At 39.5% G+C, this 27,280-nt stretch overlaps 1 protein-coding gene across 10 annotated transcripts; it reads left to right on the top strand.

Moving 5' to 3' along the window:
- Window positions 1–824: 824 nt before the first annotated feature.
- Window positions 825–26,861, top strand: ST3GAL5 (ST3 beta-galactoside alpha-2,3-sialyltransferase 5). Of its 10 annotated transcripts, none has more exons than XM_026064641.1 (7): window positions 825–846; window positions 13,227–13,338; window positions 15,364–15,478; window positions 18,187–18,530; window positions 19,942–20,128; window positions 22,628–22,786; window positions 24,087–26,861. In XM_026064641.1, exons 2-7 carry the CDS (start codon window positions 13,229–13,231, stop codon window positions 24,348–24,350), a joined length of 1,179 nt encoding a protein of 392 aa, XP_025920426.1. In that variant the 5' UTR covers window positions 825–846; window positions 13,227–13,228; the 3' UTR covers window positions 24,351–26,861. The 10 variants fall into 10 exon arrangements, with proteins under 10 accessions (XP_025920426.1, XP_025920429.1, XP_025920428.1 ...); XM_026064644.1 differs by lacking the exon at window positions 825–846 and adding an exon at window positions 988–995; XM_026064643.1 differs by lacking the exon at window positions 825–846 and adding an exon at window positions 7,351–7,373.
- Window positions 26,862–27,280: the final 419 nt, after the last annotated feature.

Below are 27,280 nucleotides of genomic sequence, written 5' to 3' on the forward strand. Positions count from 1 at the left end.
GGGGAGAAGCCTCTGCGATGGAGGCGCGGCGCTGCGCTGCGGAGGTCTCCTGCGGCCGGCGAGATGGTGCCTGGGGATTTTGAGCAGCTCTCGTGGGAGCGGGCTCCGTCTCGGGCCTCTTCGGGGTGACAGGAATGTAGCCGGTGCTGTTCCGAGCGGTTCTCCTGAAGCAAAACCCACCGGCTTCTGCTTGCCTGCGGCTTGCGGCAGGTTTTTTGTTTTTTTTTTTTTGGTGATCGATGCTGTTTTTCCTGCTCTGGAGGGATAAGGATGAAAAACAGAAGAGACTTCTGCTGTCGTTGCCAAAAAAAAATTTTATTGCCTTCAATGCTACTTAGGAAAAAGAGTTCCTGTGCTGAGTTTTTTTTGTCTTTCTGCTTTAGTAGATAAGATCAAAATATAAGGGGAGTAGAGGGGAGATGTTTATTTTACAGCTTTCTTTAGTGATGGGAGTGCATGGGAACTACTCATAAAATTACTGGATGTAAACAACTTTCCTGTGCTAAATAGGTGGTTTTCCTTTCAATTCTGAGACTAAGGATAAATAAAAATATGGGTTGCATATTATTTTAAAGAAAAAGTGTAAAGAAAAGCACCTTTATGCTTCTGAAATACATATATATTTTAAAACCTGTCCTCCGCGGGAACTGTTTAGATGTGGTGTCTAGTTTAGATACGGGGTCTGGCTTTCCTGCAGGCTGCGTGTTGTTTTGTCTATGTTTTGCTGCAGCAAGATCACTAGCTCCCTTTTATCCTTTATCACCAGAGAACCTGGAGCTGTCTTCCTGTCCATCTCTGGTCTGCGAGCTGGGCACCAGGCAGCAAATGCAGAGGTTTCATTTAAAGGTCAAGACGCACCTGAAGGGTTAGCACGTGCAAGCTGTTTGCTGAGGTGGCCGCTTCCTCTGGGCTGTTGAGCGGTCCAAGGGGAGCTGAGGAAGAATAAGCTCTTCCTCTTTTTGCTTTATGCAGCTGGTGATTTCCTGAAACTTCTTGTAATTTAACATCCTCTCTTCTGTAGCATTTGATTAAATTAGCCAAAGCATTGAAAGGCAGTTAGGGGTGGGAAGTAGGAGGACATACAGTGTGATAGGAAAGGCTTCCTTTTGGTGAGGAAAGCAGGCTAAAAATCGCTTACTTTTGTTTGTTTTACATGCATCTATATAGAAGACAGATGTGGAAAGGGTTATTATGTGCTAAGATTACTGCAGAGTTGGGGTATATGGAGGAAGAGTTATTGTGCTTAAATAAAAGATGCTGGAAAATTTTTGTAGGTCTTCAGTTTTGATAAAGGCCAAGTTATTGAGCAAAACTCAGCCAATACTTCAAATCTGCCATGGAGTTTCAAATTTCAAGTTTCAAATTGCAAGCAAATCTGAATGAAACTTATTAAAATGCATCAAATTAAAGCATCTGCAGTGGATGCATCTAACACTACAAAACCGCAGAACAGTAATTCAGACAGGACTTTTGGATCATAGAGCAGTTTCTGTTGTTGTTGCAGGCAACTCTCTCTCATAAGATCATTCATAAATTATTAAGAAGTTTCTTAAAACTTACGTAGGCTGTTATCTTCCATTACTCCTATGGGAAGGCTGTTCCTTTGCTGCTTAGGAATCATTTGCTCATAGTCAGAGTGTGCATTTATGGCCAGTTTTTCTGTGTGCCAACATTGTCCTTTAGTTTGAGTTGTTTGCTTTTCTCTTTGGTGTTTCCATGCTTGGTGGGTCTAAAGACAACCTCTCAACCTGTTTTGCCAAGCTGAACAAGTCGAGCACTCTAGTTTCCTTGAGAGCAGCCCTCCGTTCACCCATCCTGCTAGTGCTCTCTGCAGCCTGTCAAATCTTGGTTCCAGCAATGTTCTTCCCTATGTTACAAGTTCTTTTTAAGCCTTTTCTTTAGGGGAGAATTTTGGCATTGCGTCTATTGGTTGTGTAGGCTCAAGTGTGATTTTTGCCATGATCTCTCGGAGTGTTAGATGATACTGTGGTAAAGATGCTGCTGCACCATTAACATTGTTCCATAATTACCAGTTGTTCGGTGCTATTCTGCTGCATAATTCAGATGTAATATGAAACATCTTGGCTGTGTAAGTCTCCTGGCTTGTTTCCTTAGCACAGTAAGGAGTAATGCTGTGCCCTGTCTTTTCTGGCCCTTTCTTTAAGGGGTGATTTATTCTTCAAACTTGCCCTGTAAGGGGAAAGACCAAGTTTGTTCTGGCTTCTTTTGCAGGGGCTCGGAGACATCTTCCCTTGTGCATCCACTTGTGTAGATGAACTTACCCAGTTAGTGGTGGATGATGTGTCGATGCACTGTGCTTTCTTCTTCCCCTCCTGGCTCATGTGGCACCTCCTCTTCATCAAAATACTGGAGCAGAGCAGGGCTTCCACTTGTGTGGGGTCTATGGATGCTGGGAGGGGGATGTGCTGGAGAAAGGGGCATGTGAGATGAGTAGGAGGGATTTCCAAGTGCTGCCTAGTGTTACACTCCGGTTTGTTCTTCATTAATGTTTGCCCGCTTCAGCAGATAATCAGAGGAGTGGCTGACCTCAGACTCTGAACATCCTGAGTGGGCAGGCCACTGATTCTTTTACAAACAACATATACAGGGAAAAACTGGAATTTGCTGTAAAAGTGTGGCAGAAAAGTTTCCTCTGCAAGGAAGAAACCTATCTTTTAATAGCATACTACTCACAACAGAAATGCTTTGACTTGCCTGTTTCTACATGGCTAGAACGTTGACATTTTGCAGCTCATTTGGGAGTCAGAAAAATTCCAAATACAGATATCTTTCTTCTGTCACAAAACGTCAGTTGCCCTGTAAACTGTTGAAGGGCATCTTGTTGACTTTTCTTGTATTTATTCATTATGGTTTGTTGTTCCTCATGTTAGGGTACCTGAAAGAGGTTTCACAGCATTAAAAAGCTTGACTAGAGAAGAGTGAAATCAGGAGGGTGATCCCAGTTTTAAACACTGAACTTTCATTCAGAGCCCCCTTAAAAGTTCTTTGCCTGTAACATTATTTTAGAAGGAGCTATTAAAAACCAAGAAGCTTCCTGGGAATGCTGCTGAATGGAAGCGATGGCGCTGTACTCTGAGTATCTCTAATGATGTTGATAATTCAACCAGATCTGAGCTGGAACAAATTTGTATGTGTGTTGGATCTGGATGTCCCGAGGCTAAAAGCAAGCTGTCACGTAGTTGTGTATATACTTCCTAGAGAAAAAAATTGGGCAGACAAACTAATTTAAGGTTATTAATGATTTCAAGAGTCAGTTGGTGGCTGATGTTGCAAAGAGGATGTAGGAATCGAGCATTAGGCAATTAGAAGAAAATTCAGGCGGTACATCGTAAGACAATGAAAGAAAATGATGATGCCTCTAAGCTATTATTGCTTTTGACTGGTATTCATGACTTCAGGCAGGATAACTTTCACCTGTGATCCTATCAGTGCCTTTGAGAACATCTGCTAACTCCTCTAAGCTTTTCATCTACTACTGTTCCAGTTTTTGCCAATTCTGTCTGCACATGTAAGGATTCAGTATTGCATTCCTGTTTTCTGAGGAGGTAGGGCTTGATCAAATGATTTGCAGATTGTTCAGACTACACTGTTTTTTGCCTTTTATTGCCTGATTAAAAATCCTTACCAGTAAAAGTTCATTTGGTAAGATGCATTATACAGAAATGTAATCAATTTTCTGTTGTAGGTGCTTATGACCATGTTATAGGCTAAAGTTCTTTCTGCCACCAAGGATGTATTGCTTCTATTGACTTTATTACATTAGCTGGAGCAATTGACTCTCCTGTTCATCGGAGCAGGCGTGTCTGTCAAAGGCTAATACTTCCTTTTTTCATTCATTGATAATAGGTACCCAGCAGAAGATGTTCAAGGAATGTTTATCAAATGTCTAAACACAGAAGTACCAACTTTACTGTTGGGTTTTTAGAGTTGCAGTAAAAGAAATAATTGATAGAACTCTGTAATTTTTAACTTCAGTTCTGGATTTTTTTTCTTCCACTGAGAAGCTGTAAGTAGTCTAGGAGCTGTTGCACATTAGAGACTAACTTTTCATTTCTTGTGACCATTTCTGCTAGGAAATTGTAGGATGATGATCAATGAATTATTTGAAGGTAAATATTCAACAGTTAATACATTGCTACAGACTGTAATCCAACAGTCTGTAATGCCTTGGCATGTTCCTGATAAATCTGCCTAAAATTTTCATATTAATATCTCTGGAATTTTTCTCATGTTTATAGTTTTAAGGGATTATTGAGATGTGCCACTGAAGAAGAGTTGTGTTACAGAAGATGTTTCTAAATCAGAAACAGTTCCTTTGGTTAGCTTGCCTGTTTCTCTTTTCCCACTTTCTCTTCAGTATTTTATTACTATGGGCAAATGGGACAGCTGAAGTAAAAGGCTTTTTGCTTTCATTGTATAGATTTAAAATCTAACTTCAACATCTGGCCAGCTTTTCACCTGGCTTTCCTGGCCTGTAAAACTTATGTTTAAAATTTGGCTTGAAAATCTGAATTCACTTCTGCAAATGTTGTTGGAAAGGAAAGCTGTTCTTTACTGTGTTGTAGTTTCTTGAGTACCTCTTGCTGGAGAATGCTCCAGGGTGATTGGATTTTTAATAACAAATACTTGAAAGTCAGGAGAGATTGTATTTCCAAATTCTTTCTGTATTTAACAAAGACTGTGTGTTTTGGATGAATAAAAATAGCTCTACTCTACCGCAGTTGTATGGTAGCAGTTTCACTGTACAACACTTGCAGCTGCTGAGTCCTCCCTGTAAAATGGGTTGCACAACTACCTATTCTTAGCTTCAACTTTTTTGATATTATCTTTGTTCTCCCTGAATTTTTTGGGGGGGATCAATCCTCTGTTGATTACAAGAAATATTTGTTGATTATGCCTCTTTTTTTTTTTTTTAATGTGACAGAGATGATTTGCATAATTTCTTTCATGATAGCTTTTCTTTCCAGTCAAGAGATGATGAAGTTAGAAAGTGTGGGAAGGATCTGAAGGTATCATGGAGTGATTTAGGAGATGTGGGAAGGAGAGAGTATTGGGAATAAATGGCAGGGTTTAAGTAGCAGGGGGCTGCAGGGGTGACCTATGTAGGGAGGAGGCCAGGAAGAGCCCTGGGCCACTCAAAATTGGCTCCCACTGACTGATACCCACATAAATAACCCGTTGCATGCTGAAACTTCAGCTGGTGAGAGGAGCCTGTGCTGCCCCTGCTCAAACATATTTAAGAAGGACTGCTTTGCCCCTGAGGCAGAGGCAGGCAGGTTTTGAGGGTGTGGGAGGGAACTCTTGAGAGTTTGGGGGAGGATATGGAGGGAGGTCATAGGACACAAGTCCACAAAACCAGTGGAAAAGCTCTATGGTTTGAGACTAGCTTCCAGGTATCTTCTAATAGGGTAATGCCCTTTGGTACCTGATGACTTTTTCAAGTGTAACCATTTTACAGCCTGGAATTTCAAATTGTATTTTATGTCTGTATGTTTTCTGAAGATCTGGAATCTTTCAGGTAAAAACTGAGCAAGAAACTCAAGTTAGACATACATAATGTCAGAGGCTAAATTTTGGGTGTTTCACTGAAATTTGGAATTGTTTTCAGGTCAGATAATATCCTTTGGTTTTCAAACTTACAGTGAACATACCTGCCAGCTTCTTAATGTCCGCTGTGTAATTAGACATAATGTTTCTGTTTAGTGAGCAGCTTTTGGAGTAGTGGAAAGCATAATTATCCATTTAAGGACATGGGGAGTCAGGGACTGAGTGAGGCAGAACTTTAAACAGGAAATTTCATTTTAACATGCAACAAAAACTTTCAGCCTAGTGAGGGGAGAGAGCGCAAGAGAGTCCGCACGTGCTTTTGGTGGATGGATAATTCTAGGCAGGCGCTCTACAAGTGTTCAAGGTCTAGCTATCCTTAATCAAAGCCTTTCTTTTTTTTTTTCCTTGTAAGATAAAAGCATTAATTGCAATTGTGTAACTAGTACTTTTGCTAAAATCTCAATGTAGTTTGATAGTATTGTGGATCTAGTAAAAGTTGCACGAGTTTGTCTTTTTCCAATTTTAAGAATAATAGTAGCATATTTAATTACGCAAATTTTTCTGTGGTAAAATAACACTAAAAGGACCTATTAATACCTCCTGAAAAGTACGGCGTACAATTCTCCTGGAAAGTTACAGCTTGATGACATACCTTTATCACTTGCTATTACCTGTAAAACATATAAAATAATAAGTATTATATTCCTACTTCTGCAATTTACTTACTCTGTATGTCTTTGATTCTGCTGCTTCTAGATATTTTTGAATAATTTCAGAGCTTGTGTTACAGGTGCAAAGAAATTTTATAAAAAGTAATACGTTTGCTTAGGTGAATAGCATTTTTTCTTCCTGACTTGGTTTTCACTGGAAAAAGTAATGAAGTGCTTTTGAATCCTTCTAAAGCTTTGAACCACTAGCTTAAAGTGGTCATTTACTTTTTCACAAAATACCTCTTGTGTTCCTAATGAGCACTTTCATCCATTATGAGTGTACCTCATTTCCTCTCAATATCAGTTATGCTTTCTGAATCGGTGTGTGTTATGAATCTCTTAACTTTATCTCCTGCTCTTTTTTAAAGTTTGTATTTTTTTAGGTGTCTTTTTCAGCTGAGAAGCTCTGCTTAACAGATGGCTCTTAAACAGAGGACAGGTTAAAAAAAAATTTTTAAACAAAAACCAAAAAATCCCCAAACAACCCTAGTTAACTGTTTTCCCTAGTTGTTTTTTTTCTAAGCATTGGTCAACATCATCTTTAGTCTCTGTGGGTTTCAGTAGTGCAAAAGCAAACAAAATTCATCCTAAACAAACTATTATTCATATTGGGGCTTAACTTAACAACATTCTATTCGAATCTTGCTCTTCGTTAAGGCTTCTGAGATTGATATAATACCTCTTCTCTTTAATCACTAATGAGGATAGATGAAATGTATAATCTTTTTTCATAGGCACAATTCTTGCGAGTAATCAGAGGTTAGTGTTGTAGCAGTTGCATAGTATTTATCATCTTTTTTTTCCAAAATGTGTCCCAGCAAACAATCTGTGATCAGCTGAGGTTTTCTATAAACGTAACTCTTCCTTGCATAAAGTTTTGTGTGGGTAGATAAACAAACAAAAAATATTGAACAGGAAATTCATGCAGAATTCATCACAGATAATGTGCACAACATCTAGAACTTCCTCTTGCTGAAGTTTCTTCTGTATAAAAACACCTTCTCTGACTTTAGCCTTTCTTCTTTTTTTTTTTTTGAAACGTAAATGTTGCTTGAAACCAGATAGCTTTCATTCTATCATTTACCACTATTGAAGGTACGTTTCTTAAGTAATTTATGTGTATCTAATTTAGAGGAGAGGGCATGAGATGAGCAGGGGAGTTTAGGTGTTTCATTCATTAGTTTCACCATCTGTTTCACTGCCTGTTCAAGGCCTATTGCTCTTGACTAGTAATTTCTTTATAGAGATATGGCTTTCAGTTTTCAGTTATGCGGACTTTATACTGCAAGCTTTCTGATCCTCTTACAGGAACTTCAAAGGCTGAATTGTGCAGCAACACCTTTAGGTGGACTGTCTTGCTGATGAGCCGTGAAAACTAGCTGTTTCTACTACTTCTGGCAGTACTAGGACAGAGAAAGTTGATTTGTATTTCCAAGTCATAGGAGCTTCAGGCATAGTCCGAGATTGTGCTGTGCAAGATGCTATGCAACTGTAGAACAAAAGATGCTTCTTGTCTTTCTGGGCTTTCAGCAATGGCTTGCGTGGGGCAGCGTCCCTCATGACTCAGGTAAGAGCCTGTGCAGTTACAGGGTGCCGATAACTGCCCCGATGCAGGTATTCGCTTAGGTTGGGTGAATAAGCTCCAGCACAGAGAGAATTACCAACTCACAGTAACTGCCTGCTGCAGCCCTTGCTCTTTGGGTCTGGCCCTTGCCTGCACAGGGGCAGTTTCTTTGGAACAGCAACTGACCCTATGAAATGCTGAGCCCTGCTGTGGTGGCTGTTAACCGGACCCTCGGTGGTGGGGAGATGGGAGCGTCCTTGGATTGGTAGGGCGAGGGAGGTAAGTGGAAACATAAAGCTGGGGTGCCACTGCGCGGGGGAGGCCTGCGGCTACAGCTCTGGGGCTTAAGGAGCGGATGGAGAGGGATGTAGATGTGCCTCATTCTGCACTTCTTGTTGAAGGTTGGTCCAGACCTGTGTTGGTGGCTCATAACACTACAGGTAGCACCCAGACAAAAGGGGCTGGGGGTCCCTGATCTCTTAATATTTTGTCTTTGGGTAAATGCAAGCACTCCATGTAAGCAAACACAACTTTTCAGGATGTGCCAGTAGTCATATACTATTTGACATATGCAACTTTTTATTTTTTAGCATTCCCACATAAAAAGTCATCCTGAAGTCCTAAATTAATTGATTCTGAAATATTCTAAGTGTGGAAATCTTGTTCACTTAAGAATAACAATAAGACAAAAGTAAATTATGGTGGAAAGAGTAACACCACAAAAAGGCTTTGAAGTGTGTCCCTACTGACTGATGATTTAGCTTTCACAGAAGCTTTATGCAAATCACTTAAGTTCAGTAGATGAAAAGCAAATTTAAGTCTCTTGAGTCCTCAGTAATTACACCACAAAGAGTAGCTATGGAAATATCAATGCAAAATGTGATTGTAATACAGTATTATTATTGAGACATCATTTGTTCACAAATTGAGACGTTTGCATTTATAGCTCCCAAAACAACTGTAGCACTGGCCCTTTCTGAAAGGGCATAGTATCGTTTGGCAGTGGTGTTTGTATACAAACAACAAAATCTGAATGCGTGCATTGTGCTATGCGGGTAACTTCAGTGATTGGTTTCTTTACTGTCATGGTTCTCTCTGTAAAACTCAAGATTTTTTTTTATGCTCAGAAAAAGTACTGGAAACTTGCTATCGGGTGCTTGCAGCTCTCTGCTATCACGGGCTTGCAGCTCTCTGCTATCACGGGCTTGCAGCTCTCTGCCTTGTTCTTTTGAGCACTCTTTCTCATGCCATTCCAGCCAGTGAGAGTTGTTCATTGACTTAGATGAGAAGGCTGGATCAAACTGTAACTGTAAAAAATTGCTCTACTGGACAGAAATTTTTTTCAGCTTGGTCAGCAAAGAATCATGTGAAGTGGAAGAGTGAGAACTGACAAAAGTCAACCTGAAATAGATTGTTGCAAATGGAAGGAAAACTGACATTATTGCAGTCATATGAACAAATTAAACGATGACATTGAGCATAATGAATAATAAGAATTTGACTCGGAAAGGATGTGCTGAGATGCTAAATTAAATGCTCTGTGTTTCCTTTTTTAAATAACATGTCAGCTTTCTCTTTGCACTTCCAAGATGAATGGATCAATCTTTTGGGGTTGAATCTGGAATTTATTTTGCTCAGAGGCTGGGAAGACTTATTGATAGTACCTGTTTATTATAGTCTTGCTTTCCTCATTAATCCCCTTTTGTCTTCATTGTTCAGTTCCTTCTCTGTCTTTCAGATCTCTGCACCCTTCCCTTTTATTTGTTTTGAAAGATTTCATAAAAAGCATGTCTGTTGTAGAATCCCTATACAATTCTGTAATAGGAAATTATCCTCTGTGGAAATTTTTAAAAGCCTGCTATGTGCAGACCTCTATTCTTTGACTATTTAAACTGTGCAGAGGAGATTGGCTTCGTTATTCTATGCTGCAGGATGATTCCTAGAGCACCTTGGTCCCATCGGGCAATACCAGGGTTTACATACATTGGGCAGCCTTTCACAACCAAGCGTTCCTGTTGAGTTACAGGAGAACCTAGGTCCTAGAAGAGAAAACACTACTTTGCAAAGAAGTAAAATCTTGCTTTTGACAAAGCAAAGGAGTTAAAGGTTTAATCTTACCCTTTTAATTCAAGCCATAAAATTTGATGGATTTGAGTCAAACTTCTGGATAATGTCTGCTTAATCTGGAGCGTATCCCTTCATGAATTTTACCATTACAAGGGCCAGAACTCACCATGTCCCTTGGTATGTGGTTGCAGTGGTTTCTTCACAGCAGTTTCCTATGTGATATCATGGGTTCTCTCTCACTTGGACCATATAACATTCGCTGTATAGCTTTTTCTTTGGTCCGAATCTGTCTTTCAGTCTTGAGATGGATCCTTTCATACCTAGTCTGATAGTGATTCTTTCATGCAGAATTCTTTCTAATATAGACTATAGATAGTCTTCCTATAGACTATGATCAAGTTACATCTCTATTTTATTTACCCAAGAAATAATTACCTCCATTGTTCCCTATTAAAAACTACTGAAACCTTGTTTTTGTTTTCTGTTTTTTTGTTCATTCCTTTTTTTTTTTTTTTTTTTTTTTAAAGTCCCATTTATACTTCTCCCCAGCCCTGTATGCAGAGATGCTGTGTAACTGGTAAATACAATTACTTTGTTGTATGCTGCATCTTAGGCATGTGTGACATCTGGTGATTATGTTTATGCAGTAAAGCCATCCATATCGAGGAGTGATTCCCCTGCCCTTTTGTCAAATAGTGCGAAGTGCCTCTTGTTTGTGCTGGCCTGAGCTAGTCTCCTCCACGGTGATCCAGCTGTGTCTGTTCTTTGCAGTGTTTGGAGCAACCCTGGACTTTGTACATATTCTGCGGTACTTTTTGCGTGCTGCCCTCCACAGCTCTCTAGCGTGCTGTAATCCACACTTGAATGTCCAGCATGTGACCAACTGCGTAGGGCGGGACCCGTAATTGGGGCTGCTCCGTGTGCATGCTGACAACCTCTGGTTCCCAGTACCTGTTTGTGTAAAGGCAGTGGGTCCTCTGTAATGATGAGGGGTGCCTAGTGGCCTTGTCTGCAAAGTGTGACAGGAAGGATGTGTGTCCTACCCTGGAGTATAATGTGACTGTGCAAGTCCCACTGGCATAGTGCTGGAGGTTCCAGGGTGGAGCAATTAACCGGGTACTCCATCCTGAGTATCAGGTGTGGTCCTTGCAGCAGGCTTTCCTGATGCGCACTAGGCTTCGTCCTGTGCGGACTCGATTGGTTTGCTGCAAGTCTTAGTTGGGAGCAAAATGGATACGGAGTGCGAATGAATAGAGGGGTGAATGCCCAGTTTTGCTACTTGGTGCTGTTTTTGTTCAGTGGTGTAGATGCAGCCAGTAAAGACATGATAGTGCTCTGAGCAGATGATGAGCTTGAAAGGCTTGATGTTGTGCTGGAGAGGATCACTGCGTCCTGTCTGACTCTTATCTGCCATCTTGTATCCTGGCAGATTGTACAGGAACTTGGAGCTGGATTTGGTTTCCAGCTTAACCACTAGCATTCTGGGGGGGACCTTGGAGTGTTGCTTACCCCTTAGATTTCTGTTTACCCTGTCTTAAGACAAGCTTAATGATACTGACCTCTGTAGAGTGCTTTCAGAGCTACTGCTAAAAGGCGCTGTTGACAGGTAAGGTGTTGTTGCTTTGTGGCAAAGGCCTACAAAAGGATGTGGCAGCTCAGAGACTCTGTGCAGTGAACACACATGGGTGGATGTTTTCAAGTTCTTAGGTAACTTGGTTATTATGGTATTACTGTGTTGGAGGTAGGTGGTAAAGCTTTCTGCTGGCGAAAACCATCAGCCTTGCTCTGCTTTGTGGGATATGACTACTTGTAGATGATTCCAGAAAACCTCACTTAAATGTTGTCTGCTCTTCGGGGGACTTTAGATGCTGGTGTTAATCTTGATCTCTCCTTGTTCTGCCCTGTATCATGACAGTTTTTGGTGTTTGACCTTTTATGCATCTCAGATTTGTTACTGAGAAGTGACGCGTGGCAGTGTGAAGAGTCAGACTTGGTGTCATCTTCTGAATTTAGGTATTCCTAAAATGTCAATGGATTGGATCTGATGACCGGAAGGGACCCTTCTGCCTCATCAGGTCTACATTCTTGTGGTTAAGAACATCAATCGGTCGTTACCTCACTTATAAAGTGCCAATACAGGTTAGTTCAAATGGGGAATATCCCCATATTAAATGAAAGGAGATGGGGTGTGAGAGAGAGAGAGAGAGGAAAACAGTCATTACTAAAAGCCTTCTCTTAGCCCTGTTTCTTTAAAAGTCATTGAGACAGAGTTCTCAGCAAGAGAGTGGAAGAACAGAAATGTGCCTGTGCACTGGAGAGAGAAGAGGGCTGTTTAAATGAAAAGAGAAGATCAAAGGGAACGAAAAGGGCTGAAATCCTCCATTATGGAGGATCAGACTATTTGTACTGTTCCACGGTTGTCTTATCTAAGGGTGCTCTGCTTTGGGAGGTTGGTAGGGCAGGAAAAATCCTTGCCTGTATCCTTTCAGTGCAAAGAAAGAAAGCTCATATAGGTAGGCTTTGCATAGCGTTTACTTGTTTGTTCACATCTTAGATAATTAGGCAGCAGCCCATGAACAGTTGGTGCACCAGGCTGCGTATTTCTTTCCAAAGTCAGAATTGAAGCATGCTGATAGAAACTCATGGGAGCTGAGAAACAGTCTCCTGGCAAAGCGGTGAGATTGTTGCTCGGTGGGTAATGCTCAGGAGCTGGCCTGCGTGCGAGGCAGGGCTCTGCGCTCCTGCTGGGCTCAACATCCACGGGCAGGGAGCTGCTGCCGTGCCCAGAAAGGGCAGTTTGCCTGTATGCTGTCTTTGGTCCCTGCCGTGGGAGTCATTGACTGTGTTCTGGGGCTCCTCGGGAGATCAGCAATAGATTCAGACCTATGATGAGCAGCAGGTGTGTTTAACATCAGGGAATTTAAGGAGTTGATCTCCCTGATTGGTGACGTGGGCTCCGGTTTTCAGAGTGGTGTTTGCAGGTTATGCATGCTGGGAGCGTGCTTGAAGACTGCAAGGTACCGTAGTGCTTGGACTTTTCGATTCAGAGACCTTACATATGCTAAGGATACTGTGGGTGGATTCCTTCATCCTCTGGGAAACATTCACATATTTTTAGAATAATCTCCTAGCAGTGCTCTTGAAATTAGTATGTCCTTAATCATGAGGAAGTCAGGAGTAACTCAGTGTTTTTGACAGGATAACCAAGAAGTATCATCTCTGGGGCACAGAGTAAGTTAATAGTCATTGGATGCCCTCTGAATGATTTCTGTTCAAGAAAAGGTTGTGATAAAACTTTTTTTTTTTTCTTTTTACAGCAATGCTGAGTGACAATAACTGTGTGAAGTTAAAAAGTGATTGTTCGCCTCCTGTGCAATGGTATAAGACAGTTGCACACGAAGATGAAAAGACCAAGCTGGTTTTTAAAAGGTACTCCCAAGTAAGTGTCATTGTCATGGTAATTCCAAGGGCAGGTGCTCTCCCCCTCGTCTGGGCAGGAGAGAAAAAAGGATGGAGAAAAGAAGAGGTGGGATTTCTACAGCAACTAAACGGAGGGTTAGGCACCCAGTTTTCACTGGGGTAACTAAAATTTTGAGGAGCCTAATCTCTCTTGTAGTATCACCAGTTTTCCCCAGCTAATGTGAGATTCCAGTTCTTTGCTCACGAGTACTCCAGATCAGTAGAAATGCCAAGGCATCAATGGTCTGATAATTGATGAAAATTAAGGGCAATGGAAGTTTATTGTTTATTTTGGGGGGGAGGAGGGGGAGTGTGTCCCCTCACAGTTCATTCGTTTATGAAGACTTTTTCTTCCAAAATGTTACATCACAAAATGTTCGTTACTCCGTTGCGTGCGGTTTAGCGTTGCCTTGGAATTAGTAAGTGTATGCAAGTATACATCCAAAACCACATTTAAAAACAGCATCTCACTACTGTGATACTTCTCTGTGACTTGAGTTTTTAGATTTTAAAGCTTTTTTTTAAAAAAAAAAAAACTTAAAACCTTAAAACTGAACTGGTAGATCCACTGGTCTTTTGAGCACCTGAATGATGCAATCTCAGCTTAGTCTAGAGATAACTTGTTAAACCTCTTTAGAGGAAAAGCAGCTTCATTCATCTGTCTATGAATCCCCTATTTCTGCTAGGTCAACTGATTTTTCAGGAGATGCAGCCTAACATGCTAAGGAAGATTTTAGACCCCGATCAATACAAAACTGAAATTAGTTAAATCAAATGCGAGAATAGTAGTTCTTTTCCGGTGGTCACCTTGTTGGTGTTGGACAGAATTTTTCACTGTTACCGTACTGTTTACGGCATGTGCTGCAAATTATGAATGATTGCCAGAATCGTATGTGTTAGCCTGTATGGTACGTATCCTGTTACTGTGGGGTACTGAAACTTAGAGATTATCTGTATGGTAAATGTGGTTTAGTGTGGGTCACGCATTTCAGAAGTTGAAGAATATGGTCAAGATCGGCAACAAGGGCTTTTTTTAATCTCTGAAACCTGTATCAAGTTCACATGAGTGAGTTTCAAGAAGCACCAAACACCAGGTAGCTTGCATATTTTTAAGACATTGAAATACATATCCAGTCCTTCTATCATAGGAAATACTTAAAAATACAACCTGAAAAGCAATAATAAAGCTCAAACTACATACACTGAGTGCAATCATAACTCTAACCACATAGCGATGTAATTTTTGCAAAGCTGTTTAGACATGAAATGAGCCAACTGAATATTTGGAGATGAATAGTGAGATTCCTTTGTCATGGAAATAAGCAGATCAGAAGTGTGGATAACCTATGTTACTCAATTTTAAAGGATTATTTTTTTCTTCTAAATGTTTTGAGAATATAAATAAATAAGGCTTTTCAATATAAACTTGAGCATCTAAATCTGCATTCTGGCCTCCAAGTGAGCTAAAAGAGTTTTGCTTGCGAGTGGTGACCACTGGTCCAAAATATTGCAAGTTGAGATTCTGGTTTTTTGTTATTTGTTGCTGTTTTTACTTGCATGAAAATAGGTATTTCAAAATAGAATTGCCCTTTGAAACAGGAAAAAACAGTCATTTTTTGGTTCCTTTGTAAGGAGAGCTGTTGACACATAAGAGCCGTATTTAAAGTGTATGATGCAGGTATAGAATTGTATAAAATCAGAGTGTCAGTTTGCAACAGTTTCCGTTCACAGTTTCCATATCAAACAGTTTCCATATCTATTTAGGCTAGTGCATTCTTGCAGATATCTCTGAAGAGTTTTGAAAAGTTTACAGCACACAATGCTATAGGCTTTATTGGTTTGAACTGAACGCACGTATGTCCTTGAAGTTCTTAAATTGTATTAAATTTGTTTAAAAATAGCTCATTTAGCAGTAGGTTAACTGCTGGAAAAACTATATATATATATATTTTTTTTCTTCTCCCCCATTCCTTACACGTACCTGTTTGTTTTTAGACTTTTTGTACTGTTTGTGGTTGGAGGGTGCTTCCTTTATATCCTCAAAATACATTTTGGCCCTGAAGAATGTGACAGAACAAAAATGCCATATGTGGACCTCGATCGTGTAAAGGTTTGGTGTTTTTTGGTGTTTTTTTACTTGCTTAAAATTTTTTTTATTAATGCACAGTACAAGAGTGATAAGGATCTGTAATGAAGGAGTTGAACGATGAAATCATCCTGCGAAGGCAAATATATTTTGCTTCATTGCGTCCTGTAGAACCTCTCTGTGGTGTTCTTGTGGAATGGTGATGGTGAGAAGTGCACAGAGAAACTGGATTTCTAGGGATGAAATGAGATAGCAACATGACTGTTAAGAATAACCTTGGAAATGGACATGTCATCATGCTGTTCCCTCAGCACAGGACCTCCTTGACATGGTGTGCCAGTGCAAGTGGAAGTGTTACCTGACTGCCACCATGCTACAAGGAGGAGACAAACTGAAGTTGTGGTCACCAAGACGAGCTTCACCCGTGCTTTTAACTGGCACTGCATTTTAAGGAGTGATCTTGCATACTCCTGCCTCATTATCTTCCCACTGTGTCAATGCAAATGTTCTTGTGATCTTAATGACTAAACAGAACATTAAGAAACACGTGGCGGGGGGATGCCCCATGCCCAAATCGAAACTTTATTTTACCCCAAACCAGTTCCCTGGTCTGCTTTGCCTTGCAGTTGCTCAGATGTTTGGAAACATGGGGCAAATGTGCAGGAAGATGCAGCTCTGTGGGCTTTTTTTTGCTTTTCTTTTTCTTCTTTTTCTTTTTTTTGAGAGGGGGAGTTGCTTTTTTTTTTTTTTTTTTTTTTTTTTTTTTTTTTTTTTTTTTTTTTTTTAATAGCGGATGCTTGCTTCAACTATAGTTTTGCATGTGGCTTTTAAGCTTGTGTAAGAGAAGGCTATAAGACTTTTCATAATTCTTGCTGCCGTTTCTCTGTCTTTTCCTACTTACCTGTTTGCTCTTTCTCATGCTGTACTTGCCCTGGCTTTGAGTTGTTACGTTTCTGTCCTTGAACGTCTCAACACCAAGAAACAACTTCTGAGAGGAAGCCTTGATTTATGGCAGTCTCATCTCAGCTTCACTGCATGTGCATCCTCTCCCCACCCTTCTCCTTCAGTGCATGTTTTTTCCCTTCTGAGCCTCTTGGCCTTTCTTTTCCTTCTCGTTTGACTTATTTGTTTTGTAAGTAACGTGTTCTTGCTTGCAGACAACAGCTACCTAAACCAAGCAAACCAAAAGGCTGCACGGGCTGTATTTATTGCTGTGCTGTGGTTTGTTTTGTTTGTGTTAGATGCAGGATGGGGGAATGGTATGGCTCTTCGTCTAGTTGGGCAGCAGACTGTAAGCTGTTTGGGCAGATGTATGCTGACTGGCACAGTGCGACACCAGTCTTTGGTAAGCAGTTTTATGATGGTGCTGGCCAGCGCAAGAGCTTACCATGTGATGGAAATAGACTTAGAGATGTGCAGCTGTTCACTTGTTCCCCCTTTTCTAGTGACACAAGCGGGCACTGGTTGTCACTGATGGGCTGCCCAACTGTTAGCCTTAAAAATGAGGTTCTTCTGAAGATGTGCCAAGTCTTGCTGTCAAAACGCTTCATGAAGTTGTTCAGTCATGCTTAGCTTAAGGAAAAAGTGTGGTGTTCATATACCCAGACTTACTGACACCTTTGTCATAGTGGCAGAGGCAGTCATGTAGAAGTCTTTGTTAAAAAAGAAGCAAAAAAACCATACTGCAATATCCCTTCAAAGCCATGTTTCCCACACTCAGATATACACCCCCCCCCCCCTTTTCTTAACTGTACAGAAGGGGAACTGAGTAAGCACAAGATTTGAATTTTTACTCTCTCAGCCTTTTGTTCTCTAATGTTTCTTGATTAACGTGGAGGAAAGATGAGCAGAGTCATACTGGGGGAGGAAAGAGAACATGCAAACAGATTTTTTTGTAAATGATAAAAGTAGTGCCTTGCTATTTCTCTTCTTCCTTATTTCAGGTACCAGCTTGCCACTACAAATTTCTAAAAAAAAAAATGCACATGAATAGCTTTATCTAATGAGATAGATCAATGTATAATTTGCATAAATAGATTCAGCTGTAAGATGATATGGTACTGTAGTCTTTTATTTTGGCGACTCCTCTTTGAAAGAGGACCTGAGATCCCCCCTTGCATTCCTCTTAATGTTGTGTTTAGTCATTAAAAATTCCACTTTAGCAATACTTCTAGAAAAAGTATAGCTTCATGTTGATTTGTAAACAAGTCCAGCATGCCATTTTATACAACTTTTTTCCCAGCTGACATGTCTGGTAAAAACCTACTGCAGTCAGAATTCAGGTCACGCATTTGAGCAGCGACATAGAATTCAGTTCCTCTTGCTGTCTTGCTGCTAAATTAGAGGGGTAACTGTAATTCAGGTTTTTCATTTGTTTTTATAAGTAGCAGTACAAAGTTTCTCAAACTGCTCATGAGGCAGATCTTTCCTATAAAAAGGGTACCATATTCACTTACCTCTCATTAACTAAATTTATTCTTTAGAAAAGCTCCTACCCGGATTTAAATGACTAGGTGGAGAGGCATTCAGTTGCAGGTTTTCACCCTGCACTGGCTAGTGTCTTGTTATAAGTGACTGCTTTAAAATGTCGGGTATTTCCCAGTTTAAGCTTTCTTTTTAAAAGCCTGTGTTTGCTAAAGTGATGGTGGTCACCTGGTGGGTTGCTTTGGGAGGGCTGTTTCTGTTACTGAAACTAGCTTTCCTGACTGAAACCTTTGTATGTTTTGTTTTAGAGAGCACAACAGTATGCCAGCGCTGTGCTGCAGGGACAGTGCCGACCTTCTCATGCAAAGAAGGAAATGGGAAGGTTATTTGCAGAGAAATACAGCATGGACATATCTCCTTTTGTAAGAAAAAATATAAATGAAGACAAAGCTTTATTTAAATATGAACCTCCCTTTGGATTTCACAAGTTCTTTGATGAGCTTCAAAATCTCCTTGAACTCTTACCTGAGCATGATTTGCCAGAAGATTTGAAGTCAAAACACTGTAAACGCTGTGTTGTTATTGGAAGTGGTGGAATCCTTCATGGCTCAGAGCTAGGTCACTTATTGAATCAGTTTGATATTGTTATAAGGTACATATTTTCCCTTTTATTTAAGGATTCAAACTACTTCCATTTTGCTTTATGAGCAGACTTGTTTTATAAGAGGAAAGCGTCTCCAGCTTCTTACGCAGCTCACAAGACTTTTTTTGTAAGTTCTTGTGTGAAATGTACTTGTGACTTGATAGGCCTCAAAGTCTGAGGAGCAAAATAACAAATTGTCGTATTCAGAAGGCAAGAATTCAGTGTAATTTGTTTGTGGCTTCAGACATCAGTTATCAGAAGATGCAGGCAGAAATGATTTAGAATCCAATGAAATCACAGACAAAAATACATTCCTTTTTTATCCATTCATATGTTTAAGCTTTCTGAGGTAGGCTTTAGGACTCATTTCTGCCCTCTTTCCCTTGGTTATTTGAGATGCTTATTTGACGTATTTTTTGCTTATAAAAGCTATTTCAAGCACAATAAAAATGAATGATAGTTTCAGCATGTAGTTTGCTTACACACTTTTATAGCATGCTGATGTTTGCTTATATTTATAGGAATAGTGCATGGTTCTGTGATTATCCACGTTGTCTGATGTTTGTATTAGACAAATACGTCTGCATTCCTGCCTCTGAATATAACAGTCAGAACTCTTGTTCTTTGTATTTTGAACTGTGTAAACTAACAGATAAATTTAATACAGGTATTTTGACAGATAGTTTTGTAAATCGAAACTGGCTCCTCTTCTAAAGCAAGGAGTTGATACAGTGAGTGAATACCTCTTATACAAAGGTATACAAATCTTTTAGCACTGGAAGGGGCAGAGAACTTGCACTGACTGCTGAAATTGTGGGTGGCGGAGAGCATGAAGGTGACTGTTTTTGTTGAAATAAAAAGGGTTGTAGGGCTTTCACTGTTAGTTCTGCAGAACTGATGAGCTGGTTGATGCTGTTCTTGTCAGTTGTGTGCTGGCATCGGAAGTTCTGGTGAGCTGGATTGGTACAAGACCACAGGAGGCATTACATTGCCCTGTGTGTTAGCGAAGGGATAATTTGAATACCTTTCTTGTGTGTAAACTCACATAAATGTATTTAAAAAATGCAGGAAACTTTCTATATAGATTTTTTTTTCCTTCCCCTTTTAAGTCTCTCTGAGTTGGCACAGGGCAAGGAGAAATTCTGCAATGCTTTTTTAAGCACTTTTCTATTCAAGCTCTTCCTCTTGAAGTTTTGCACTTGTGACATTTAATCCAGAAATAGAATCGGCTGCCTCTCAAAGATAAGGGGTAGATGAGCGTGTGAGGCGAGCAACATGGAGATACTGAGAAAACTCTGTATTCCACTCTGATAAAAAGCTGTGGGCCAAATGGAAGTTCTTTGCTTAGTGTCTTGACCTTTTAATTAAATTGCATCCCTGTGCAATTTACAGTTTGTCTTTAAACTTTTTTTTTTTAAAGGTTAAATGATGCACCAGTTCAAGGATACACAGATCATGTTGGTAATAAAACTACTATAAGAATGACTTACCCAGAAGGAGCTCCGCTTTCTGAACACGAGTATCATCCTGCTAGCTTGTTTGTGGCTGTCTTGTTTAAAAGTGTTGACTTCAGCTGGCTTCAAGCAATGGTAAAAAACGAAACCTTGGTATGTAAGGGGCAAATTACATACTTGTGGTTTTTATTTGGTTTTTGTTTTCTAATGGTTAAGAAATTGATTGACCATTACTTCTTGGTTTGTACTGAGTATCTTTTATGTAAATTTTTTTTTTTAATGTCTCCTAGTTACAGTTAGTACCAGCATTCAGGTTGGAGCTGATAATAATTTTTTATGCAGATCTTGGTGGTTTACAGGCACTAAGCTACATGACATATTAAATGTTTAATAAAGTGGAATTCATTTCATGTTCAGCTTAAGTGACTTGTTCAAGTCTGCAGAGCCAGAAATAGAAATGAGATTTCCGGAGGCCAGTCCATTTTATTTTTTTTTAACCGCTACAGTCAGTGCTGCTACAATGGCGTACATGCGGTTAATGTATAATTGAAGCATCACAATTGTTATTCACATTGTCTGTAGCTCTAAAATTAAAAAGTTATTCCTTTCTCATTGCATAATTAAAGAAGTGCATTCCCACATGCAGAAATTCTTGGGGAATTGGTAGGAGGATTCCCTGTTTCCAAAATCTCTTTAAATTCATGGGTTTTGACCTCTTTCAATTTGCTGGCATTTAATTTCACCAAGTTGAAAACCACTGGCTAGACTTTTCTAACCACAGATTGAAAAAAACTGCTCTAAACTTTCATTTGAGATAGATTTATAAGAAAGCCTGTCAGGTTCCTTAACAATTTAATACCTAATATTTTATGTACTTCAAATCCCCATCTTAATTCTCTGATGTTTATGATGTTAAATCATATGGAAGATCTGTTTAATATTGAACCACGACTATCTCTTGCTGTAGTTCAGAGAGCATGTGCTAGGAGATTGTCTTGTTGTGAATAATCTGAGTATGTTTTGGAGAGAGGAGACTTTCTTGAATGTGTAAAAGTGCAAATTGAAGAACTGATCACTTGCTAATTTTTACCAAGTACTAGGCAATGTTGGTCCATGACCTTACCTGCAGGAATATGGTAATTTCACTTACCGGCACCTTTCTTACTTGGGTTGAATCCCTGACTTACTTGTTTTACAAGTTCTCTAGTTATTTTGTGTTTTAAAACTTGTTTTTAAAGAATGACTAGCAGAAGCACAGCTTTTTGTACAAAAGTTTGTTTTCTGAGGATTGAAAAAATGATTACTTTTGACACTGCATCCTCTCTGTTTGTTACAAGCCTGAAATATGTCCTTTATGAAAAAAGTACTTTTGCTTGTTTTCTTTGTCTTAAGAGCAGAGCTGGAGTATTGTGTATAAATATTCCATAAATATGGAATCGGAGAGGAGAAAACAGAATTGCAATTACGTCTCCTCTCTCTCTCTCTCTCCCAAAATCCGGTCTTTTGGCTTCTGGTCCTGGTCGTCTTGCCCTGCCCTGTCAGTGCTGTCATTGGCTTGGCACTCTCGGTTCTTTTCCCAAGTTCTCTCTCTCTTCTTGTACATGTACTGTGGATGAGTAAACAAAACGCTTGTATTTATGCTGAATAGAAGCATAAGGATATGTGATTCTGCAGCTACTTATATCAATTCAAGACCAGGCTGCCATGCTGCTGTCCTGTTCCCATCAGCACCTGTCTGTTCACACCTTCTTGCTTGCTCTGGTGTTTTTGCCTTTGTGGAAAGTCAGTTTGGGGAACTGACTGAGCTGAAAACCAACTTTGAAATATTAGGCTTTCAGGTGGATCACCTTCCTGGGCAAGCATTGGTACTTCAGTAAACTGTTTCAGGGGAGTGGGTGGGAAGAAGGGACTACAGCAACCTGATTTGATCAGTATAAGCTGCTGCAGAGTTGCACCTTAGTGTAGAAATAGCTGTAACACAGAGCTATATTTTTTTAAACAGGCCTATCTCAGCTTTATCATTTGCTTAGTATTAAACATTGTAGGGAAAATGTATAAAATGAGCCTGATCTAGTATTAGTTTTTCCATTAGCATGTATCTAATTGACTGAAAGTGGCATGAGATGGGAATCTAGCTTGCCGAGTCTTGTGTAAATCCTTCGCCTGAAGTGTTATGTTTATCACTAGTGGAGACTGTCAAACAGCAACTGTCCACTTCAAAGCCTGAGCAAAACTGTTTTAAATTCAGTGCTTGCTTCGGAGTGCCCTGGTTAATGTTTGTGGAGAACTGAGGTTCCGTTTCCCATTTTGTTTGATACTGTTGCTTGCTCAGTTATGCTGGGGAAAATCCAGAGAATCTGGAGGAGCGGGTGTGTAGGTTGGCTGATTAAAAACAACATGCACTCAAATATTCAGAGTAAATTTCCCCTTCCTACCTCCCACTCTCCCTGCAATCCCAAATAGTTTGAGACTTTTCCCTCTTTTTGAGTCAATCACTTGAGTTGTATGCTGATATTCCTGAGCCATCTTAGCTGTAAACTGTTTCCTGATTTTTTTTTCTTATAATCTTAGATGAATTCAGATAACTTGGTTGTCATGTCCTCTGTACACTTTGTAGTGTCAAAGTTTCCCTCTAATTTTTCTTTCTCTTAGCCTCTGTGGGTGCGGCTCTTCTTTTGGAAGGAGGTTGCTGAGAAAATTCCTTTTACATCAAAACAGTTTCGGATTCTGAATCCAGTCATCATTAAAGAGACGGCTTTGGACATTTTACAGTTCCCTGAACCTCGATCAAAATTCTGGGGTTGGGATAAGGTAAGACGTCCTTTTCTAGGAGAAAGGGGTTGTATGCAAATAGAAAGTAAAATAAGAAACTAAAAATGTTTTGGCCTCTTCTTTCAATACAGTTCCCCTGTGGAATTTCTGAGCTGGTATGAAGTAATATGGAAACTAACTCTGTCAAAAGACTCTTGTATTTTCTTTATTTAAAATCAAAGTATGAGTTCAGCTGACACGAATTGGTTTGTTTTACAAAGCATTCAGATGCCATAAGACATAGATCGTTTTGGTACAGTGTGTTCACTCGCACGTCACTGTGACTGGTGTTAAATACTCAAAATACAACTTGATTCACTAGTGCATTTGCTACTTAAGAACAGCCATGTTAAGTCAAACCAGAGATCAGCCATTGACAGGTGTATCTCCAACTGCAGGGAGCGCAGAGGGAGTACGGAAACAGGGCGGGTGTAAAACAACCTTTCCTCTAGCAGGTCCTTCCAGCTGTTGGAATTGCCACGCGTACCAGTGTGCTTAGGAGCAATTGGTGGGCATGTCCTCCCTCTGCATCCTTAGCTTCAGCGATAGTGTAAAGTGATGAGTCGCCCAGTTTAATTATACACTGCGGGGAAGAAGTGTTTTCATTAAATTTTTAGTTATGTATCTGAGAAATTGGGTATCAGTAGTTCTCTGGAACTGTGAAAAATACTGAATAACCATTGCTGCTTCACCTTTTATGTGTAAGAGCGTTTCATGGCAGCGTTATTGCACAAATGTTTTGAAGGTTCTTCTCACCTTGCAATATTTATTTATTAAAAATGTAATATATCCAGCTATATATGTTTTAGTTGTATCTTAGCATATTTACCTTCTTCAAGGGTTTTTCAGTGTAAAAGTAGTATTCTGAAGGATGTTGTTAGAGAGCCTGTAGCTCAAGACTGAAGTAAGCATAGATCAAGAAATGTCAATTTTAACAGCATGTAAGCAGTTATTGGAGTGTTGGAGCGAGGATTTACTTACAGTTAAATTATTTGGAAATAGGAGATGTTGCCTTCAGTTCACAGGGAAAAATATAGAGCTGAAAGCCAAAGTTCTTGTTAAAGGCAAATATTCAAGTGGCCCTGAAATTTTAATTCAGTTTTAAGTGACTGTTTTAAATGCATTGCTTCCTGCAGTAGTGGTCCCCTTGCCTTGACAGGATGTGCTTTAACTTTTAATCTGTGCTACAGTGAGGAGAGGGAATAAACAAATCCATTAAATATTGTAAATTGTTTAAAAAAAAAAAAAAGGCAAAGGAGAATGTATTTGAATTCAGCAGGCTTTTTTTCCCCCCTTTTAGAATGTACCCACTATTGGGGTCACAGCGGTTGTTCTGGCTACACATTTGTGCGATGAAGTGAGCTTAGCGGGATTCGGATATGACCTCGATCAGCCCAGCACACCTTTGCACTATTACAACAACCTCTGCATGGCTGCCATGAACGGACAAACTATGCACAACGTGACAAGCGAAACAAAATTCCTGCAGAAACTGATTAAAGAAAAAGTAGTCAAAGACCTCACTGGTGGGATACATTGTGAATTCTGCGTCAAAGGCAGCTAGTGATTGAAGTGCAGCATGCTTTGGATTTACTAACTTCCCAGAGGTTCGGTTGGAACAACCCTCTTACTGTCTTCAGTGGTTTGTTAAAGTGTGTATGAAATGGACTTGGAATCTCTGCTGCCTTTTTTTCCTTTTTTTTCTTTTTCTTTTTTTTTTTAAGTCAGGTTTAATTTGTTGAACTTTTAAATTTATTTAGATGTCGCATTTTACTTTGCACATTTTTGTGGATAACTATGTAAATAGAACTTTGAGTTGAAAGAGATCCATTTAAGTATGTAATGTTTTAAGTTGTCTGAAAAAAAGCAGAGTTTTTGTTTTCAGATGTATATGGTGCGCACAATGCTAGCCTGAGTTGTCTAATAGCATAAGAGGGTTTTTGTTTTTTTTTTTTCCATTGAACTACTGTCTTTGTGGATCTGGTTCTTGGTGTATGACTCCTTTTCATGCGTGACATGAAAAGAAAGGCATATGCTTCTCAAGTCTTTCATTTGTTGCAACTCGACTATTTTGTTTTTCCCTCAAATATTTATATTCTTTTGTTGTTGTGCTAATATTTTTTGGGGGGTGGAAGAGGAATGTGGGAGTGGAGGTGAAGGAAAAGAAACTATTGTGGCAACAGTTGAATAGTAAGTACTTCAGCATTCATGCTTGACATTAAAATCATTGATGTGTTAATGCATTGGGTTTAGAATCCTGCTTTATCATGAGGCATATTTGGGCCCCAAGGTGTGTTACAAGAGGATTTAGCTAGTAGGAGGCTTTTACCCGAACCAGATCTCTTCACGTTTCTGTTCCTTCAGACACAGATATGTGTTTCTAACTAGTTGGTTTGCAGCAGAGTTCAACCACCCCTATTAAAGAAATGGCATTAATATGAAATCTGGCCTTTTTTTTTTTTTTTTTTTTTTTTTTTTTTACAGTGACTTGAGAATTAGTTTTTAAGGACCTATCTGTTCTTTCACGAGTTCTGTAAAACACCGTTTTATATAAATCTTCCATACAGCAATAATAGAATCTATGACTAAGATGAAACTTCCATTAGTTTATTATCCTTTAGTAATTAATTACAGATATCGTAACCTTAGTCTACATTGATGATAACCCTTATGAACTCTAGTGTGCACTGTTTAACTGGAGTTAGAAGCAGAATTGTTTGTTTTCCTGGATCAGTTTATAAGTCAGCAACTGGGTGAGCACATATAAGTTAAGAAGAAAATCACTTTGAGAAAGTAATATGATACAGTAGCAAGCTAGATGACTGCTGAAAGCAGCATACTACTATTTTTTTTTTTTTTTTAAATCCTGTATAAATATATGTTCTTGTGACTGGAAATCAGTGCATTGCAAAGAAACTGGACTGTGCAGACCTGTGACCAGGTTTAGATGTTTGTTTTCACTTTGTTACTAGTAGAGTAGTAGATGTGACTGTTTGCACTGAGTAGTGTTGTTACTCAATCTACAGTATGTGAAAAATGCTTGCTTTGGGCATGAAAGCTTATTAGCAAATTGATCAAAGGTTGGCGCAGAAACATATTATTCATAGTCCTGGACTCACCAGGTGGTGAACCTTCCCACTTTTTTATTGTTGGCTAAGATATGCACAGTATAGAGTTAAATCCCACAAAAAATTATGTGGGAAGGCAAGATTATGGTTTGTTTTGTTTTTGTTTCCATGGAGAGAAGACCTAATGAATGATAACGTAAGAATGCAGGAGCAACGGGATGGTTCTGGCCATTATACTGAAAGGCAATAAAATGACATCAGATCATAAAGCCTAATTCTGAACAAAGCTGTGGCCCTCATCTTTCGTAAGTCCCGTGTACCCACACTTCCTTGAAAGCCAGTTACGAGTGATAAGCAAATTTGCAAATCAGATTCTTGTCTCTGGCACTGTTTGTGTTTATAGCAATAATACTAATCTAAGTTCTCCTCCTTGAAACACGTTGATTTTTGTACTAGCAATAAATTTCTAGTCCATGTTTTTGTGTAAGTACAGTAATGATATTTAATTTAAAAATATTCCATGTGTGAAGAGTTTTATACAGATAGTCTTTTAGTTAATATATTAAAACATACTAATTATTTTYTCCTGGTATGTAAACTGGAAGCAAAGTACCTTAATTTCATTTGGAATTAGTGACATTTCAGAAGGGCTGGAAGAGTTCAGAATGTGTGTGTTGGGAGGAAATCCTGAATACACCCAAAGTATGTGTATCAGAGCATCTGATTCCTCAGCAGAACTTTTTACTTTACTCTAACTTAAAAATAGTCGATTGATGTAAATGCCAGTAGCTTTTTGGAGGTGTTGTATTTATTGTCAAGTTCTCAAGTTACATTGATGTGGGGTTAGATTGTTTTCCTGCCAGTTTTATGGCTTGTGATAAAACATTGTTCTCCATGGTAGTATATACTGCTTAGAATAGTCCTGCACAGACTCGACCATCTGTGAAATGGCATCAACGTTCAGGTTGCAAAAAGCAATAAACTGATGAAACCACTTTCTACTTACATATTTGTCTCACAGTGTGCAATTTGTTCTGCCTCCTTTATTAAGGAAGCTGTACGTTTCATTGGTCCAGTTGAACAGTTTTGATGAAATCACAGGCAGTGAAGAAGAGGGAGGTTAAGGGCTGATGATGGCTCTTGCTCCTTTCATTTATGCCTCTTGAATACCTCTCTCAGTGGAGCTAGATTTGAATCTCACTGGTGCCTGGAAGGGAGAATCCATCTCAATGCTGGCCATACAGTAAGTTTCCAGGTTCCTGAGGCTAATGTGGATGAGAATATTTCAGACTGGGTTATAGCACTGGCTGTTAAGTTCAGTGGTGGGCCTCCTTGAGGTGGAGAAGACCCCAGCTTCTGGTCTGTGTTTCAGTCTTGCTGCAGGTGAGTGAACAAAAAAAGCTGTGGGTGTGGGGGTGTGTGTGAG

Source organism: Apteryx rowi, unplaced genomic scaffold (genome assembly GCF_003343035.1).
Source record: "Apteryx rowi isolate R43461 unplaced genomic scaffold, aptRow1 scaffold_22, whole genome shotgun sequence".
Classification (NCBI taxonomy): Eukaryota; Metazoa; Chordata; class Aves; order Apterygiformes; family Apterygidae; genus Apteryx; species Apteryx rowi.